Genomic DNA, 14,122 nt, shown 5'->3' on the forward strand with positions numbered 1-14,122 from the left:
AGGAGAATTGCTTGAACCTGGGAGGCAGAGGTTGCAGTGAGCCGAGATCGTGCCACTGCACTCCAGCCTGGCAACAGACTGAGACTCTGTCTCAAAAAAAAAAATGCAAGTTCTTAACTGTCACTCATGTGTCCATGAAGACTGTCCCTACTAGGAAAGGACATGGAAAATTAATTCGATAATTAAAAAGTAAACTGTATTTCTGGGTAATAATAAGTAATTTGTACTTTCTATTTGTATGTACTTTGTCTATGTGCTTATACACAGACCTTCTTTCTATTCCAACGGAATATGAGTTCTTTGAGGAGTTGTGAGTTTCTGTTTTGAAACATAAGATGTTCTTCCCGAGTCTAGAAGACAGTGGGAGTTGTCAGTATTCCTGACTACCTATACTGTTTATGCTACTACTTAGAGAAGGACTACTGATCATCGTCTACTTTTAGCCTGTATCAACAGCAACCTGATCGCCTCAGCTTCCCACATCATTTCAAGAAAGCTGAGTGACTAGGAGGTTGATGCAGGAGTATCACTGAAGCTAGGATTTTGACACCAGCCTGAGCAACAACATAGCAAGACTGTCTCTTAAAAAAAAAAAAAAATGAATGAGACATGGTGAGTGCACACCTGTAGTCCTAGCTACTTGAGAGGATTACTGGAGCCCAGGACTTGAAGGTTACAGTGAGCTATGATCGTACCACTGCACTTCAGCCTGGGTGGCAAAGTGAGGCCTCATCTCTTTACAAAAGAAAAAACAGTCGGGCGCAGTGGCTCACGCCTCTAATCCCAGCACTTTGGGAGGCCGAGGCGGGTGGATCACGAGGTCAAGAGATCGAGACCATGCTGGCCAACATGGTGAAACTCCGTCTCTACTAAAAATATAAAAATTAGCTGGGCATGGTGGTGTGCGCCTGTAATCCCAGCTACTCGAAAGGCTGAGGCAGGAGAATGACTTGAACCCGGGAGGCGGAGGCTGCAGTGAGTCAAGATTGCACCACTGCACTCCAGCCTGAGCAACAAGAGCGAAACTCTGTTTAAAAAAAAAAAAAAAAAGCAGAAGGAAAAAAAAAAAGAAAGCTGGAATGACAAATATATCTTGCTCAATTAGATAGTGAAACAGGAGCAGTACTACACTTGTCTGTATATCACTCAGGTGTCCTCCATTCTCACCCTCCAACTCACCTACCCATAAGGAGGTTCCTTCCTGGAAGGAAGATACCACTTGGTTAGGTTGACTGCTGCCAGCAAAAGGTGTCAGAAGCGCCCTATGACAGCAGAACCATTTTTGCTCTGTCCTCTTATAAGACTACCAGGGCTTTGGGGAACACATTATGATGGACCTTCCAAAAGCGTAATGCAAGAGGCAGAAATCCTATTAATATAAAATATGACAATGGTCCACACAGGCCACTCAACACAAGTATTCCACCTAAGCCAATATTCTTTCTACAAAGGTGCCACCACTAAAATATATGATCCATGTGTTGTAAGTGTCCTAAATATGTAATCTTCTTTCAATCATTCAATAGAATGTGCCTGTATACGCCAGTTGATGCCCTTGAAGATAGTTTACTGGGTTGACTCACTGGTTTATTTCTAATTCCTGGCATATGGCAGCTATTCAGTCATTGCTAAATGAATAAATAAATGAGTAGCAATAAACAGTAAGAAGTGACTTCTGCTTTTTTGTTTTGTTTTGTTACAGAACAGGAAACCTGTAAGAAACAGTGCGTGTTTTCAAGCCTAGCATCTAGAGGGCAATATAGACAACAAAACAATACAGAATGAGAAATGCTACAAAGTAGGAAAGGGTATAAGAGGAGCTTATAGGCTGGGCACCTGTAATCCCAGCACTTTGGGAGGTGAGCAAATCACCGGAGGTCAGGAGTTTGAGACCAGTCTGGCCAACATAGTGATACCCCATCTCTACTAAAAATACAAAACTTAGCTAGGCATGGTGGCACGTGCCTGTAATCCTAGCTACTTGGGAGGCTGATGCATAAGAATCACTTGACTCCAGGGGATGGAGGTTGCGATGAGCCAAGATTGCGCCACTGCACTCCAACCTGGGTAACAGAGTAAGACTTTGTCTTTAAAAAAAAAAAAAAAGAGAAAGAAGAGCATATAGGGGGAATATATACCCTAACTTTGGTGAGTGGTGATGAATATGGGCTTCCTAGAGGAAGGGAACTCTAAGCTGAGATCTGAAGAATGAGTAAAAATTAACCAATAGCTGGGCCCCTCCTTACTTTATGCAATGGAGAAGCAAGTAAGTTCTAAGAGCATATAAAGGCCCAGAGGAAAGTGAGAGCACAGTTTAGCCAATAAACTAAAAGGAATCAATATAAGCAGATGCTCAAGTATAAAGGAAAGTAACCGATAAGGCCAAATAAGTAGACTAGATCCCAGTGGGTAGGGGCTGAGAGGAGAGTTAACCATGTAATCTTGAGGGCAACAGGGAATCATAAAAAGGGTTAAGCAAGGATACGGCATTTTAGAACGATTCCTTAGTAGTAAGGACAATGGACTGGAAGGTAAAAACCAAGAGGCAAGAAGACCAGTAGAAGCTACTATAATAATACCAGTGAAAGCAGATAGTGGTTCTAAACTACAATAATATCTCAATAAAGATGAAGAAGTGTAGCTGACTTTGAAAGAAATAAAATTAGCATGAGATCTGATGCTTGATTTGACGTGGGAGAGTGAGAGAGAAAATGGAATCTAGGATGATGTCTAGTTCAGACAATGAAGTGGGAATAAAGGAAAGAGAATGTTTGATTGTGGGAGGAGTATCATAGGAAACAGGAGTTCCATTTTCAGGCTGATGTGCTTGTGGGCTCAAGTTGCAAATAGGCAGACAGATTTATATACTGGTTTGAAGCTCAGGACAGGAATCAGGGCTAGAAGGAAATGCATACACAGAATTCATTAGTGCAAATGGCAATTACAGTGTTGTGAGTAGATGAGACTACCCAAGGAAAGTATGTTCTGAAAGATAAAAAGAGGGCCTAGGATACACCTGGAAGCATCAGTATTTGAAAAGCTGGCCAGGGGAAAGTAAAAAGGTGGTCAGGGCAGAGTAGTAGTATGGAAATCAAGGGACAAAGTATTTCAAGAGGATTGGCCAACAGTGTCAAAGCTGCTGAGACATCAAAGAAGATACAAACTGAGAGGTTCTCACTGGATTTAGGGACAAGGTGATTGTGGTTACTTGCTTAGGGCAGGAGAGATTTCTCTAGCATAGTGAGGATAAGCTAACACCCTTACCTTCATCTTCTCACAGTGCTTGTCCAGTTTCTCTGGGGCTTGATTCACCCCCATGTAACCATCAGTGGTGTCCAAGGTTCCTTTCTCCAAACTAGCTCTCGAGAGCTGCTCCATTCCTGGAAGGTTGGTCAGCAGCTGTCCACCAGATGATCCTACTGAAGTTACCCAATCCAGGAGAGCATCGATTTTCTTCTTGTTCTCTGCCAGTTCCTTTGCTGCTTTACTCTGAAGTCACAGAGGTTGTCTAGTGAGAAGGCTTTACATACCCAATCAACAACCACAGGTTAAGTAATGGGGTAAAGGGGAGGAGATAATTTTATGCTAATTCTAAGACTGGGTATAAACAGTCTTTGCACATACAAAAGAGAATTCACATCTTTTAAAATCTTTTGAAAAATTATTAAAAATATCTCTACATTTCATTATATCTTACTGCTTAAAAAACAAAAAAAAAGAGGCAGGACACAGTGGCTCATGCCTGTTATCCCAGCACTTTGGGAGGTCTGGTGGATCACTTGAGGATCAGGAGTTTGAGACCAGCCTGGTCAACATGGTGAAACCCCATCTCTACTAAAAATACAAAAAATTATCTGGGTGTGGTGGTGCACACCTGTAGACCCAGCTACTCGGGAGGCTGAGGCACGAGTATCATTTGAACCTGGGAGGTGGAGGATGCAGTGAGCCAAGATTGTGCCACTGCACTCCAGCTTGGGTGACACAGCAATACTCTGTTTCAAAACAAAACAAATCTTAGGATTCAGAAATATTTTATTAAGAGATCATTTAGTCCTGCCACCTGAGCAATGCTTCACAGAATCTTTCAAGGTACACAGAAGTGCTGGACTGGCTTGGTAGGGTAAGAAATAGCACGGTCATATTCAATTACCTGGCTGCTCTTTCCTAAAGGAAAGACAAACTTCTTTTATCCTTTCCTCAACTAAACAGAACATTTAGCTCTTTTCAAATTTTTTCTCTCACCTGAGGCTATAGGGAAACATTTAATTCTTCAACTTGCCTTTGAAATTCTATTTACTGGCTCTACATGTAAAATTAAATAGGTTATGCCAAGTTATATATTTATCTATTTCAAAATTCATCTCCAGGGCTGGGCACGGTGGCTCATGCCTGTAATCCCAGCACTTCGGGAGGCCGAGGTGGGCAGATCACGAGGTCAGGAGATCGAGACCATCCTGGCTAACACAGTGAAACCCCGTCTCTACTAAAAAAAACCACAAAATATTAGCCAGGCGAGGTGGCGGGCGCCTGTAGTCCCAGCTACTTGGGAGGCTGAGGCAGGAGAATGGCGTGAACCTGGGAGGCAGAGCTTGCAGTGAGCCGAGATTGCGCCACTGTACTCCAGCCTGGGCGACAGAGCAAGACTCTGTCTCAAAAAAAAAAAAAAAATTCATCTTCAGGTAATTTATTTTTCTTTTCCATGTTCTCTACTTTCCTCATTAGTGTCAGCATCCAAGGCTAAACAAAGGATTCAAATTCAATCCGCCAGTGCTGACTGGGGTGCAGAAGACCATTTGAGACTTTGGCTTCTCTGGTTTATCCCAGTGCCACGATTCCCACTGTAACTATAGAGGCAGCTCCGGAACAGCTTTTGGCTCACTAAGACTTCATAGATATTTTTCCCTAGTACTCTTAGATCACCAGTCTAGATTCATATTAAAATACGTCATTTGGCCGGGCACAGTGGCTCACACCTGTAATCCCAGCACTTTGGGAGGCCAAGGCAGGAGAATCACTTGAGGTCAGGAGTTTGAGACCAGCCTGGTCAACATGGTGAAACCCCGTCTCTACTAAAAATACAAAAATTAGCCGGGTGTGGTGGCATGCGCCTGTAGTCCCAGCTACTCACGAGGCTGAGGCACGAGAATCACTTGAACCCAGAAGGCGGAGGTTGCAGTGAGCTAAGATTGTACCACTGTACTCCAGTCTCAGCAACAGAGCAAAACTCTGTCTCAAAAAAAAAAAAAAAAAAACCATTTGCTTTTTTCCTCCCCATAATAATACCCTTCCTCACTAAGTTCTTTCTGATATTTTTAAATTAGAGGACTGAGTATGCAGATAGCAAGATGTTTTGGGGTTGGGGGAGGAATATGTACTTTTTACCAACTGCACTGACAAACTCCTTTACAAACTCCTCGTGGACGTTTCTTGTAAAAATAAAGATTCTTGTAAAAATACAGACTAGCCAGCCTGGCCAACCTGGTGAAATCCCATCTCTACTAAAAACACAAAAATTAGCTAGGCATGGTGACGGGCACCTGTAATCCCAGCTACTTGGGAGGCTGAGGCTGAGGCAGGAGAATCACTTGAACCCGGCAGGCAGAGGTTGCAGTAAGCCGAGGTCATGCCACTGCACTCCAGCCTGGGTGACAGAGATTCCGTCTCAAAAAACAAAAACCAGACTAGCTCCTGAAGTAGCCCTTTCTCATGATTCTGTGCATGCTATAAGACTGTTTTCCCCTCATTGTCTTTTGTGTTGGTACCAAAATTCTTTTTTGAAAACTATCAACTGTCATAGCAGTTTATTACCTTTTCAGTCTCCTGCTGTAAGGCAGAGGTCACTGCTTCCTCCAGCTCCTTCTGGGCCACCCGTGTCTGTTCCCGGAGCGCCTCATATTGCTCCTTAGCCTGATGAAGCTTTTCCCGAAGAGCTGTCAACTCATGTGGGCTCAGCTTGGTCTGATTCTCTTCCATGAACCCCTCAATATCCTTGACAACAGCGGCAAATGAGGTGGCATGATTCTGAATGTCATCCTGTAAATCCTTAACACAAGAAAATAGGAATGGCAGAGCCTTCAACTTTCGTGCTTCTAAGTCCTCTAATGGTATAAAGATGGAATGGCTAGGATGACATATAGTCCTGTATATAGTCCCTGACTACAATTTTTTTTCAGGTGTAGGCTTAAATCGATGCAAAGAAATTTTACTTCATTTTCTAAGCAAATATTTAGTGAAGCCAAAAAAGAAGGTTGTCCACAAACATGAGCATGAGAGATTTTTCATTTTGCAATGCATTATCCTCAAAGGGATCATTCTTTCCATAAAGAATTGTTGACAACATGATCTTAGCATAGTCGAGGCTTGATGGGCCTTTATACTCTCTTGGGTATCACTCCTTATCCTTAATGTGGCCTATAGGGTCCTGTGTGATGTAAGTTCCACTTACCCCTCCAACTTCAACTTTCCCTAATTTTCCTCTTTTTCTTTGCAGTCCAATTGAACTAGCTTTCTTTCAGTTCTTGAATATGTTGTGCTCAATACTATTCCCACCTCAAGAACAATACATAAGCCTCTGCCTGGTATGTTCTCTTCCTCTTCCTACCTCTTCATGCATTAACCCCTACATATCTTTCATTTCTCAAGTTTAGGTGACAATTCTTCAAGATAATCTTTTCTGAAATTCTACTCTAGATTGGGTCTCTCTGCTATATGTTCTCATATGAGTTTTCCTTCACAGATATAACAGTTAATAATTTTATGTTCATTTTTATAATAATCTGTATAATTTCTGTATGCCCTACGAGACTTGTGCTAGACTTGTGTGCTTCACAAGGCCAGGGATGATGTCTGTTTACCATTATTGCTAACCCTTAAGCAATAAATATTTGTCGAAGGAATGAAAACATCGCCAGGCACGGTGGCTCACGCCTGTTATCCTAACATTTTGAGAAGCCAAGGCCAAGGTAGGAGGATTGCTTGAGCCCAGAGTTCGACACCAGCTTTGGCAACATAGTGATACCCCATCTCTACAAAATAAATAAAAAATTAGGACATAGTGGCTCATGACTTTGTCCCAGCCCCTGGGCAGGCTGAGGTGGGAGGATTGCCTGAGCCCAGGAGGTCGAAGCTGCAGTGAACCAAGATAATGCCACTGGACTCCAGCCTGAGCAATAGAGTGAGACTTTGTGTCAAAACTGATGGATTCACACTGACCTTCAAGTCACTCTGGTTCTTCTGCAAAGCAGAGAGATCCTGCCGGGTGGTTCTGCCTTGGTGGCCTGCCAGTGCTCTTTCTGCCTGTCCTACCCAACTGCAAAGATCCTCCAGTTGCTGGTGACAAGTATTTTGTTGTTTCTGCAGGGTCTAATTAAAATGCAAAGGGGTCAAAAAACATTTACTAATTCACATGTTACAAATACAAGAAACTCCCTGAAATGTAAAACAAGAAGGTTATCTCAAGGATGGAAACGTTGGTGGGAGACTAGAATAGGAAAAGACACAGAAGTCATATTCGGAAAGCTCCCCTCATTTGGACAGTCCATTGATCTGGGTCTATGTATTGGATAACAATCAGGATAATTATGAGAATGCTTCTAGTTCAGGTTTTGGTTTGGGGGCTCCTTCACCAGACTGCTGTTATTATCTTTGGAAATGGAGAAGAAAGAGCCCAGATGCTTGAAATCCACACATGATAATGGTGATGATAATAATTTAGTGGTTCTGATCAATCCCTCCACTAGAACCAGAGACTTGCTACATAATATGCAAAAGTAGAAGAATTGGAGTAGAAAGAAAAATCAAAGACCTGGATAATTCATAAGTTAATTGAGCTTCTTAATAATTGAGCTGACTTTCTAAATCAAATATCTCATCAATCCAGAGACTCATTAAATAAAATGATTACATGCCAGGCATGAAGGGCTAGATTTGGCTATTTTGAGAAGGAAAGTGCCCAAGAATAGCAACTGGCTCAGTCCTGTAGGTGTCTACACTAATATCAAAGGAACAGGTCAGGCCCAAGGAGAGAGAGGGAATATGTTTCTGTGCCTGATCCTTTCTCTAGATTTTATCTCAGTTGTATGACATTGAAGCACCTGACTGAGCAATTGAGCATGATGTGTTCTCCTGACCATCCTTCTAAAACCATTTTCCACCAGTTTCTACCTTCTGATGGCGTTTTAGTCACCTGCACTTACAAACAGGTGCCCAACTGGCCCTCTCTCCCCCTCTTTAGGACAAATAGAAGGGCTCTGGAAGAGAACTCCTAAGAGCTCTTCAGCTGTAAAACAGGATCTTCATGGGTTAGGATGGGTGCAGACTGAATCTGAAAAAAGCAAAGCAAACAAGTTAACACAGAGACATACACACACATTCAGGGGAAATATTGAGAGAAGCAGAGCATTTCTGACAATAACAAGGTTAATAAGCATTGTGGAATTAATTACATGCTCAGGGAGAATGTTCACATGCAGTTCTATCACCTGCTGCAGCTCAGGCGTCTACCCTGAATCTGGGCTGGATCTTGTCTTAAGGTGGCTCAGACGAATTTTACTTCATTAATTATCCAAAGGTTATATCATGCTATATAAACTCCCGAATGAGAGCATTGCACATGCTCAGTTTTCGAAGGTAACCTAAGGCTTTCCATTAGTATATCTCAATTTCAATACAGTTGAAAAAATGAGACAGTAAAAGGGGACATATGGCATAAACTACCCTAATTCCCCTAAAGTCTGACTCAAAAGCTCAAGTTTTTGCACAATATTTAATAAAGGAGCCCTTGAGACAAATTTTATGGTGATAATGACAATTCTAATATCATCTTGTTATATGCCAACTTACTATTCAAACAGCAGAAATGGCATGAACATCATTCTAGGTATTCTAAGGTTTTGATGTTATTATTAATGCAATTATGTTGAGCTGAGCTTTGCAAGAAGTGAGTTGTGATGGAAGATGGTAGGATGGTTAGTTTTTTGATTGTTTCTTTTAGTATCATGCCTGCTTCTACATACTGTTTTCCATGATTGAATAAGCACTGGGCACTACAGTGTGAGGAAAGGTGCAAGAAAATAATATTAATTTTTAAAGAGCCAAAAATTAATATGATTCTAATAAAAATTTCCTTGTCAGCCACTTAAGGATTGTCAGGGAACCTTACTGTAAATCATTTGAAATAGATGAAATAGAATGAAACTGATTTCAGAATGCTTCTCCTCAAGAGCTCAGAGTATCTAGATGTTCTTACGAGCCCTCAAAACAATGCTAAAGGAGAAAGTAAAGTAGGGAAAGGACTAGATACATGATTTTCATTTGAAAGTCACAGACAATGAGATACAGTGAAGAAAAAGTCTCACTAAAAGAAAACACTTGCATATGCATACACATGTCAACACACACATTCTCTCACACATACATAAAACCAAAGACATGGCAAGAAAAACAGCCAGAACAGGTGTCTCCTGGACTAGAACCATACTGGCCTGCATGACATGAAATTTCAAAACTGGTAAACCCAAGCTCCTGCAATCATGATGCACAAAGTCTGGCCAGAAAACCCAATGACAGAGGACACCCTCACAGACAAACTGAGCCCAGCTGCTGGTTCAGTCTGACCTTCACCAGGGCCTCCTGCTCCATCTGTTGAAGATGGCCCTGCAAGGCATCCACCTGAGCTGCAGTCTGTTCCAAAATTTCCTGGAAGGACCTCTGCAGTTCATTGAGAAGCCTCAGCATCTGTCGATTCTGCTGAGGGGACAAGTCCTGGGCATGTTCTGAGATAAAGAACTGAACATCAAAAGCAAGAGCATCCAGCTGAGATTTCCTTTCAGCTATGGGCTGTTTCAAATCCTAAGGTAAATGGAAAAAGGAAACAAAAAGCAAAACAAAACCATGATACTTCCATTTCTCAGTCCATGAAGAAAACTAACAGAATCAGAGAGGCTAATTTCCTGTACTCTCATAACTGGCACTAATGATTCTAGGGCCAAACTAGAATTAAAGTCTCTCTTGGCTGGGCACGGTGGCTCATGCTTGTAATCCCAGCACTTTGGGAGGCCAAGGTGGGCAGATCACAAGGTCAGAAGATCGAGACCATCCTGGCTAACACGGTGAAACTCCTTCTCTACTAGAAGTACAAAAAATTAGCTGGGCGTGGTGGCGGGTGCCTGTAGTCCCAGCTACTTGGGAGGCTGAGGCAGGAGAATGGCGTGAACCCGGGAGGCGGAGCGTGCAGTAAGCCGAGATTGCGTCACTGCACTCCAGCCTGGGCGACAGAGCGAAACTCCATCTCAAAAAAAAAAAATAATAATAAATAAATAAATAAATAAATTCACAGATATTTTGGATTAGCAATAGTATAATTATGCAAGCATAAATAATAGAGCTGCTTACTGCATTTGGAAATCAAGGTAGGTCCAGTAAAGGAAACTTAATTCTAATTTATGAGGAGTTTGGAGAGACCGAAAGTGAGAGAGACCTTTTTTTTTTTGAGATGGAGTCTCGCTCCGTTGCCCAGGCTGGAGTGCAGTGGTACAATCTCGGCTCATTGCAACCTCTACCTCACTGGTTCAAGCAATTCTTGTGCCTCTACCTTCTGAGTAGCTAGGCCTACAGGTGCACACCACCATGCCCGGCTAATTTTTTGTACTTTTAGTAGAGATAGGGTTTTGCCATGTTGGCCAGGCTTGTCTTGAACTCCTGGCCTCAAGTGATCCGCCCTCCTTGGCCTCCCAAAGTGCTGAGATTACAGGAGTGAGTCACCGCGCCTGGCCATAAATTTTTTCAAAAAGTTTTGGAAAATATAACATGAATTTCTGATCTGAGATGTACCTAATTGTTCTTTCTTAGGTTCAAATATCTATTTGTATCCATCCAGCAATGAGTTACTGGTAGGCCAGTACTGAGAAAATACATAATTTGTTTGTGATTTGCTAAAATTTTTGTTTTTTGAGACAGGATCTTGCTGTCACCCAGGTTGGAGTGCAGTGACGCATACAAAGCTCACTGCAGCCTGGACCTCCCGGGCTCAAGCAATCCTCTCACCTCAGCCTTCTAAGTAGCTGGGACCACAGGTGTGTACCACCATGCCTAGCTAATTTTTAAAATTATCTGTAGACACGGTGTCTCACTACATTGCCCAGGCTGGTCTCGAACTGCTGGGCTCAAGCGATCCTTCCACTCAGCCTCCCAAAGTGCTGGGATTACAGGCATCAGCCACTGCACCCAGCCTAAATTTTGATTTTTTGAGTAAATGATGCTGTTTATACTATTTTTAAAACTGTGAAAGATTACACTCAGACTTTCTTGTGTTATAGTTATATTTTTCCCTTAAAGTAGTAAAAACTATCCAAACACTAAAATCATCTGTTTTCAGACTATTAAAAGCAAGTAATCTTCCTACAAACATTCGGTGATTATCAGTTATGTTATACTGGATCTCCATCACTTTGAAACTGACAGTAGATCAATTGAGAGTAGTCAATCCTGCAAAGTAGGCAGAAAGGGCTTCTTGAATATTTATCATAATGTTACAGCATGAGAGGCCCTGCCCACCTCCACATTACCTGATGGTCACCTCCAAGAATATCAGGTGACCATCAGGTGATGGTCAGGCGGTTGTTCAACCATCTCTCTAAAATAATAATTGGTTGTAGTCGGCAACAGAGAAAGGCATGCTTTTAATAGATAGAAAACACGTAAAGCTGGTGATTAGCAGCTTACTGATAAGATCTCAGGAGCTGGGCAAGTGGGCTCAAGCATGCACACTAAGAGGCAAAGTGGCGGTGTTTAAATCGGTATATGAACTTCTCCTAGGAACGCTCGACTGGTAAGGGAAAAACGCCTCAAGTGAGCACGTATACAACTTCAGTAAACACACTGCGCATCCGACCCCTCCCAAGTGCTGGCAGGTCACTGCACATGCAGACAGCCCACCCCAAGGGAAGAACCAGGGGAGGAAAAACATAACCCCTTGAAGCATGCCAACATATAAAACACAAGTCAAAGGACAGACAGCACACTAGGATCTCTCAAGTTGCCCATTTGGCCCTCTTCCAAGTGTGCTTTACTTCCTTTCATTCCTGCTCTAAACTTTTTTTTTTTTTTTAAAGACTCGGTCGCACTCTGTCATCCAGGCTGGAGTCCAGTGGCATGATCTCAGCTCATTGCAATCTCCACCTCCTGGGTTCAAGCGATTCTCCTGCCTCAGCCTCCCAAGTAACTGGGATTACAGGCACCTGCCACCATGTCCAGTTAATTTTGTATTTTGTTTTCAGTAGAGACGGGGTTTCACCATGTTGGCCAGGCTGCTCTTGAAATCCTGAACTTCAGGTGATCCTCCCGCCTTGGCCTCCCAAAGTGGTAGGATTATAGGCATGAGCCACCATGCTCAACCCTAAAACTTTCTTTTTTCTTTTTTTTTTTTTTTGAGATGGAATTTTTTTTTGAGATGGAACTGCCCTCTTGTTGCCCAGGTTGGAGTGCAATTGTGCAATCTCAGCTCACCACAACCTCTGCCTCCCGGGTTCAAGAGATTCTCCTGCCTCGGCCTCACGAGTAGCTGAGATAACAGGCATGTGCCACCACGCCCGGCTAATTTTTTTTTTTTTTTTGAGACGGAGACTTGCTCTGTCACCCAGGCTGGAGTGCAGTGGCACAATCTCGGCTCACTGCAAGCTCCACCTCCTGGGTTCACGCCATTCTCCTGCCTCAGCCTCCTGAGTAACTGGGACTACAGGCGCCTGCAGCTGGGACTACAGGCGCCTGCCAACACACCCGGCTAATTTTTTGTATTTTTAGTAGAGAAGGGGTTTCACCGTGTTAGCCAGGATGGTCTCGATTTCCTGACCTCGTGATCTGCCTGCCTTGGCCTCCCAAAGTGCTGGGATTACAGGCGTGAGCCACCGTGCCCAGCCCTAAAACTTTTAAATAAACTTTCACTCCTGCTCTAAAACTTGCCTCAGTCTCTCCCTCTGCCTTATGCCCCTTGGTCAAATTCTTTCGCGTGAGGAGGCAAGAACCGAGCTGTTGCAGACTCACATGGATTTGCCGCTGCTAACAATAAGACAAAGCTTCCTTCCTCTGTGAACATAATAATTTAGGAAACTATCACTGGGAAAACAAGGCTCAGACTGTTGTTCTCTGCCGACAAGAGGATTCATATGTTATAACTAGGAGAGGGCATCAATGTATGACATGCTCTATGTCTCTATGTTTTTATATCTCATACTATGTCATGGGAATTTTTTTCATGCATGCTTCTTTGTAATATCTTAGCAAAGAGATAAAGCCTGAATAAAGTCTGAAACTCTCTCCCTTAGTGATATCTTTGGATAAAGGGTATAAGAACAGGAGGCCGGTCAACTCTTGCATGATAAAGAGGGATGAGATTGTGTACAAGGTTGATCATGGACAAACTTTTATGTCTGCTTCTCTTAAGACTGGGGAAGAGGAAGAAGATAGAACAGAAGGAGGGGTCATTTCTAGTTCTGTTCTGATGTTCTAAAAAGTTGAAGGAGAGGGATCTCTTTCTATAGCAGAGAGTTGATAAACTACTGTAATACCTGATATAATCTTAAATAGAACAAAAAAAGAGAACAATATTTGGGAGAAAACTCTCTGGCTCACATGTATCTCATGGTCCTAACTTTTCTCTCATTGACTAATAAAAAGAATCAATTAATCTGGGGCTTAAGAAGAAAAGCATCTCTGTAGAGCAGGGGGGTCAACAAACTATGGCCCCCAAGCAAAATCTGGCCTGTCACATGTTTTTGTAAATAAAGTTTTATTGGAACATGGCCATAGCCATTTGTTTATGTATCTATGGCTGCTTTAATTTTGCCTGATTGCAACAGAAATAGGTCTTTTGCATATGGTTCATAAAGCCTATGATATTTATTATCTGGCCCTTTATTTAAAAAGTTTGCTGGCCAGACACTGTGGCTCACGCCTATAATCCCAGCACTTTGGGAGACCAAGGTGGGTAGATTGCCTGAGGTCAGGAGTTTGAGACCACTCTGGGCAACATGGTGAAACCCCATCTCTATTGAAAATACAAAAAATTTTAGCCAGGCACGGTGGTGTATGCCTGTAATCCCAGCTACTTGGGAGGCTCATGCAGGGG

General features: G+C 42.6%; 1 protein-coding gene across 1 annotated transcript in view; it reads right to left on the minus strand.

The window, feature by feature from the left end:
* Positions 1 to 14,122, minus strand: part of MACF1 (microtubule-actin crosslinking factor 1) — a 459,246-nt gene that overhangs the window by 147,990 nt on the left and 297,134 nt on the right. Inside the window, exons 37-39 of the mRNA XM_011977683.1 lie at positions 7,213 to 7,362; positions 5,809 to 6,042; positions 3,265 to 3,489 (exon numbers count right to left, since the gene is read on the minus strand). Coding sequence (XP_011833073.1) covers positions 3,265 to 3,489; positions 5,809 to 6,042; positions 7,213 to 7,362 — 609 coding nt within the window. The remainder of the gene's footprint in view (positions 1 to 3,264; positions 3,490 to 5,808; positions 6,043 to 7,212; positions 7,363 to 14,122) is intronic.

Source organism: Mandrillus leucophaeus, unplaced genomic scaffold (genome assembly GCF_000951045.1).
Source record: "Mandrillus leucophaeus isolate KB7577 unplaced genomic scaffold, Mleu.le_1.0 Scaffold182, whole genome shotgun sequence".
Classification (NCBI taxonomy): domain Eukaryota; kingdom Metazoa; phylum Chordata; class Mammalia; order Primates; family Cercopithecidae; genus Mandrillus; species Mandrillus leucophaeus.